Raw genomic sequence first — 6661 nt, 5'->3', positions numbered from 1 at the left:
GGTGTGAGTGCTCTACTCCTGCTCCTGGTTTCCAGCCAGGCACTGGATATGATGATACATTTGTAAAGGTTATGGATATTTAAGGGGATTGTAACACTTACACTCCCAGTTTCCCTGAACCATCACCGACAACCCAATTTCCCTCTGAAGCACAGCTCCTGGTATGTGTCAGTTCAGCAAAGTGTGCCAATAGGCGAGGTTATATTGCAAGCAACAGGAACAACTGTCTTTATCAATCCTGTTTTATCACAAAACCCAAGAATGCAAATGCATCTTTTTTTGCTTTATCAAGGCTGTACCGCCCTTACAAAGATCAGAGAGTGAACCTTTGGACAAAAACCACATCCCGGCACCGAGGTACAGAAAATAAAGACAGTTTGCCAGTTCTGACCTGAAACTTTAACCCTGTCTCTCTCTCCACGGAACCTGCTGAGTATCCTGTAGCGCATGTTTTGTTTCCTTTGGAAAATTTCAGGTCGAGAGCTTTGGTGGAGATTTGCTTCAGAAGGATGTTCTCGCTGCTGGTTGTGGTCCTCCTGGCAGGTAACTCCAGGGAGTTTCTCGTCTGTTTCACGCCTTTGTTTTGGATGTCTGGCCATCACTCCTGGTTGAAATTGACACCTGTTCCTCTTTCCCCTATTGTAGCAGCTGGCAGCAAGGCCAGTCAGCCCAGAGCCCTCTGGCAGTTCCACCATGTGATTCTGTGCAGCATTCCAGGCAGTCACCCCTTGCTGGATTTCAGTAACTACGGCTGTTACTGCGGATTTGGGGGATCTGGGACCCCCGTGGATGAACTGGACAAGTAGGTCGACAACAAGTGTGTTCACACTCTCAACTTCAACCTCCCTTTTGCCAAAATAAAAACGTGGGTGCGGATCTAGCACTTGCTTCGACAATCTTAAACTGATTTAAACTGCATGGAGCATGCTTTCCCTGTTCTTGTTTTCCAATGCATTGCGAAAGATATGCTTTTGAAAGATGTGGCATGTCATAGGAGAGTGCACAGACCTTAGTGAGAACATAAGAAAATGCAAGGGGAGGGAAAGACTAAACAGTTGATTGAAACTATTGCATGTTGGAGTAATGTAATTTCTTATCTCCAATCCTCCCCTACATAAAATTGCAGGGAGTGGCAAAAAAACCATGAACACAAGAATTAGAAATAGGCTGCTCAGAGAGGAGAGAATACAGTGGAATTATCAAGGGAAAGCTGGGAAATTCCTTGCCACCTTTCTTTAGTCATTTATATAATCAATTTGGATGCGAATATAGGAGGCATGGTTAGTACATTTGCAGATGACACCAGAGCTGAAGATAAAGGGGACAGCGAAGGAGCTTACCTCAGAGTACAACAGGATCTTGTTCAGATGGGCCAATGGGCTGAGGAGCAGCAGGTAGAGTTTAATTTGGATAAATGAGGAGTGCTGCATTTTGGAAAGGCAAATCAGGGCAGGACTTATACACTTAGTAATAAGGTCCTGGGGAATGTTGCTGAACACAGAGACCTTGGGTGCAGGTTCATAGTTCCTTGAAATTGGAGTTGCAGGTAGATAGGATAGTGGAGAAGGCGTTTGGTACACTTGTCTTCATTGGTCATAATATTGAGTATAAGAGTTGGGATGTCATGTTGCAGCTCTACAGGACAACGTGTTGCAGCTCTACAGGACATTGATGAGGCCACGTTTGGAGTACTGCGTTCAATTCTGGTTGCCCATCTATAGGAAGGATGTTGTTAAACTTCAGAGAGTGCAGAAAATATTTACAAGGATGTTGCTGGGGTTGGACGGTTTGAGCTATAGGGAGAGGCTGGATAGTCTGGGGCTATATTCCCTGGAGCATCGGAGGCTAAGGGGGGGACCAAATAGAGGTTTATCAAATCATGAGGGGCATAGATAGGGTGAATAGACAAGGTCTTTTTCCCAGGGTAGGGGAGTCCAAACCAAGAGGGCATAGGTTTAAGATGAGAGGGGAAAGATTTAAAAGGGACTTGAGGGGTACTTTTCTCATGCAGAGAGTGGTGCGTGTATGGAATGAGCTGCCAGATGAAGTGGTGGAGGCTGGTATAATTATAAGATTTAAAAGGCATCTAGATGGGCATGTGAATAGGAAGGGTTTAGAGGGATACGGGCCAAATGCTGGCAAATGGGACTAGGTCAGATTCGGGTGTCTGGTTGGCATGGATGAGTTGGACTGAAGGGTCTATTTCTGTGCTGTTTGACTATATAACTCTCCCCAGATTCTGGGAGATCTTGGTTCCCAGGAAGCACATTCCACGGTGACTCCCATCCACACTTTACAGTGTGGCACCACGTAAATATGGAAACCCACAATGAATTACATGAAACTCAAATGTCATGGCCTAACCAAATCTGGTTCTTGTGATGCGGTGGTAGTGTCCCTGACCCCCAAGGCCACAAGTCCTGGGTTTAAGTCACACCGGATCCAGAGGTGTGCTATAACATATCTAATAATAAATAAAAATATCTACCCTGTGGCTGGTGGGTGAAGCTTTAATTTAGTGATCTGTAAAGTCAAGCACATGGCATCAACTGAGATGTTATCTATGCTTTAACAGGTGCTGTCAAATCCATGATAACTGTTACAGTGAGGCCTTGAAGCTAAAGGAGTGCTGGCCAATCTTTGACAATCCTTACACCATCATCTACAGTTATACCTGTTCTGAGAACACTGTTACGTGCATCAGTAAGTACAAATTGGGTGCCTCTAAATATTGTACAAATGCTATTCTGCAGAAATCAGGTTCAAATGAAACAAAGTAGTTGCATTTATGTAGTGCCTTTCACTGCGTCAGGATGACCCAAAGCACTTCACAGTCAATTAAATACTTTGGAAGTGCAGTTACTGTACTACTGTAAGAAACATGCCTGTCACTTGTTACTTAATGTTGGAACAAATTATTGCAGATGCTGGAATCCGCACTGGAAACAAATAATGCTGCAAATCACAGCAGGTCAGGCAGCATCTATGGAGAGACAGCTCACTAATGTCTCGAGCCTCGATGTCTCTTCATCAGGCACTTTAAGAGCACATCCCCCTGAAAGTCACACATGGAAAGGAATTCAACAATGACAGGGAGGCAGTCAGTGCTTGCTGGAGAAAACATTTTGAAGAGCTGGTCAACCAAGATTGTGTTTTCAACTCTAACATTCTTAACTCCATTCCTCAATACTCCATCTGGCTTAGCCACGGCACGAGCCAGGTCTGGAGCCAACTTGCAAAAGACATTCAGAGATTGAGAACGAATTTGTGTAAATCCGTAGTATAGTACAAAATAAGTTTCACCTTCCCCTTCTGACCTTATCCCATCCAGAAGTCAACACCCATTGGGGAAGAGTTCAGCTTTTTTTTTTAAACAAACTAAATTAAAAACAGAACTACTCACTATGCATTGAGTTACAAGGAGAGGCTGGGATGTTTTTCCCTGGATCATAGGACGCTGAGAGGTGACCTTACAGAGATTTATAAAATCGTGAGCGGTATGGATCGGATGAATAGCCAAGGTTTTTCCCCATGGTAAGGGAGTCCAAAACTAGGGGGCATAGGGTTAAAGTGAGAGGGCCAAGATTTAAAAGGGACCTGAGGGGAAAACTTTTTCACACAAGAGGATGGTTCATGTGTGGAACAAACTGCCAGAGGAAGTGTGGAGGTCAGTACATTTAAAAGACATTTGGGCAGGTGCATGGATAGGAAAGGTTGAGAGGGATATAGGCCAAACACGGGCAAATGGGATTTGTTCAGTTTTAGGATGGACATGTTGGGCCAAAAGGCCTGTTCGCATGCTGTATGGCTGTCTGACTCTATGACTATGACTAGAGGCATTGAATCAGACGTTAAATCAAAATATTATGGGAGTTGATGTACCCAGCTCCTGCAGTGCCCACCTATCTCTCTCCAAGGGTAACAGAGAGCAGGCTGGGAGACTGTGACCCCCTTCCAAGGCCAGAAACTGTTAGTGGCTGTTTGAGTCCCAAGGAGATTTGCCAACATGCCTACCCCACTCTACAACCAGCTGCCGAAAGGTCAGGAGTGTGGGGCCAAAGTGAAACGGAAAAGATGATAAAAGCTTTTTTTTAAAAAATAAACTAAAAAGGGGATGCAATCTCCGACCAAGAATTCAGCTCTTTTTAAATAAATCCCCCCTCATTGAGTAAATAAATGACCAATTCAACAAATTACATCCACCGCCCACCAAGGGGAGGTGTGACAAGATTGAGAGTCAACAAACCAAAATGGGGAAACCAGGAGGGGCCTAAATCAAAATAGTTTTGGAAGGGGAGATAATGCACTCTCGTCTCTATCTTGAAAAGTCTCAAATGTAAAGGTCTCTATCTTGAAAAGTCTCAAATGTAAAGGTAGATGCCACATGGTCCCTCTCCAAGAAAACCCAAGCAGTATTCAACCTTTTTTTTTAACAATTAACTCAATTAGCTAATGAATAAAAAACCTGATGCTGCACGTTGCCCATCAGAGACAGGGAATGGGGCAAGTCTTGAACCTACCTCGGCCAGAGCAGAGATTGGATCCCGTTCTCTTAGCACCACTCATAACCATAGCAACTGTCCAGCCAACCGAACTGCAAGGTGCGTAGGTGTATGTATGCATGTATTGTACAATTGCATTGTACGGGCCTGGAGACCTGCTGGTTAACACTTGGGTCCCAGCATCACTTGTCAGACTGTTCGCTCCGAATAGGCTACATGAGTGTTTATGTTCCACACACCCTTCTACATTCAAATCTATGGATAAATGTCCCTTTCTCCATCATATACTTACCTAGCATCCCCTTAAATGCATCTTTTCTGTTTGCCTCAACTACTTTATGTTCTGCACACTCAGCAATTTTTCAGATGTTTGCCCTGGATTCTCTATTTATTGTTGCCTATTATATACTCACAGTGCTTTGTTTTGATATTCCCACAAATGGAAGTGTTTCTCTGGGTCCCATTGTTTATTAATGTGGGGAAGGCCCATCCTTGACAGGATAGAAGTGAATGGGTGATGAACAAGGTCGTGGATCGGGCACAATGTTTATGAATTGCTGTCGGTCTCTGTCACAGCAGCAAATGTCGAGGAGCACTCAAGGTGTTGATCCTTCCTGTGGAGAAACATCCATCACAGGGTGGCAGGGAGAATTCACAGAGCATGGAATCTCTTCCATGTCACAGTTCCCACGTGCAATACCCTTCAAGAACCCATTGATACAAGTGGTTTCCAAACGAATCACTGATATTTTGCCGTGTTTATTTCTTTCAGGCAAAAATAGTCCCTGTATGATGTTTGTCTGTGAATGTGACCGTAAGGCAGCCATCTGCTTCTCAATGGCAAAATACAATCGTCAGTATAAGAACCTGGACCAGCCTCAATACTGTAAATAGGAAATGAATGTTGTTAACCAGGTGTTACTTTGAAATATGAAATATATTTTCCTTCTATATAGTGTCTATGCAGTCTATTTCGAAGCTATAAATATCTTTGATTTTCGTACTCACCCTGTTTTTTACAAATTGTAATCGCATTTAAATCCAAAACTGTATGTTCTGTGCTTGTAGTCTTTGACCAATGTCACATTTACATTGGGCATTATCTGTGCCTTCAGCATTCTGAAGACCTGGATCAAGTAGAATCACTACAGTGTGGAAGCAGGCTAATTGGCCCATGAAGTCACATTGACCCTCTGAAGAATGTTCCAACCAGACCCACCCCATCCCTATAACCCTGCATTTCCCATGGCTAATCCATGTGGTCTGCACATCCCTGGACACTCTACCATGGCCAATCCATCAAACCTGCACATCTTTGGACTGTGGGAGCAAACCAGAGCACCCAGACTCAGACACAGGGAGAATGTGCAAACTCCGCACAGACAGTCACCTGAGGGTGGAATCGAACCCGGGTCCCTGGTGCTGTGAGGCAGCAGTGCTAACCACTGAGCCACCGTGCCACCCCAATGTATCCTTCATTCTTCTTTTCAATGAAAGCAAGTTCAGCTCGCGAAGCCCTCACCATCTTAGAAATCTAAATCTGGGATCATACATGTCAATTTCCTTCAAATCCTTTTCAAAACCTTCACTTGCCATCATTTAGAGCTTTTTTTTGACAAGCCAGTTTAAATCTTGCTAATCAGCACAACATAAGGTCATAAGAAATAGGGCCAGAATTAGGCCATTCGGTCCATTGAAGTCTGCTCCACCATTTGATCATGGCTGAATTGCTCCTCACCCCCATTTTCCTGTCTTCTCCCCATAACCCTTAAACCCATTACCAATTAAAAATCTGTCTAACTCCTCCTTAAATTTATTCACTGTCTCAGCATCCACCTCACTTTGGGGTAGCGAATTCCACAGATTCACAACCCTTTGGGAGAAGTAGTTTCTCCTCAACTCTGTTTTAAATTTGCTACCCCTTATGCTAAGACTATGACCGCTCATCCTAGAATGCCTCATAAGAGGAAGCATCTGCTCCACGTCTATTTTATCCATACCTTTTATCATCTTGAATACCTCAATTTGATCTCCCCACATTACTCTAAATTCCAGAGAAAATAGGCCTAAACTGTTCAATCTCTCTTCATAAGACAAATTCCTCATCTCTGGGATCAATCTAGTGAATCTCCTCTGAACTGCTTCCAATGCCACGACAT

At 43.8% G+C, this 6661-nt stretch overlaps 1 protein-coding gene across 1 annotated transcript; it reads left to right on the top strand.

The window, feature by feature from the left end:
• The first annotated feature begins 467 nt into the window (after nt 1–467).
• pla2g1b (phospholipase A2, group IB (pancreas)) lies at nt 468–5396 on the top strand. The gene is made up of 4 exons (XM_048611586.1): nt 468–543; nt 646–802; nt 2576–2703; nt 5275–5396. Exons 1-4 carry the CDS (start codon nt 510–512, stop codon nt 5394–5396), a joined length of 441 nt encoding a protein of 146 aa, XP_048467543.1. The 5' UTR covers nt 468–509.
• Nucleotides 5397–6661: the final 1265 nt, after the last annotated feature.

Source organism: Rhincodon typus, chromosome 24 (assembly GCF_021869965.1).
Source record: "Rhincodon typus isolate 14 chromosome 24, sRhiTyp1.1, whole genome shotgun sequence".
Lineage (NCBI taxonomy): Eukaryota > Metazoa > Chordata > Chondrichthyes > Orectolobiformes > Rhincodontidae > Rhincodon > Rhincodon typus.
This window is presented reverse-complemented; position numbering and strand designations above follow the sequence as displayed.

Bases quoted from the DNA above. Each gene is read 5' to 3' on its own strand.
- pla2g1b (XM_048611586.1), top strand. From the start codon at position 510: ATGTTCTCGCTGCTGGTTGTGGTCCTCCTGGCAG. The intron at 544-645 runs GTAACTCCAGGG...CCCCTATTGTAG, and splicing joins GGTTGTGGTCCTCCTGGCAG to CAGCTGGCAGCAAGGCCAGT. The intron at 803-2,575 runs GTAGGTCGACAA...ATGCTTTAACAG, and splicing joins CCCGTGGATGAACTGGACAA to GTGCTGTCAAATCCATGATA.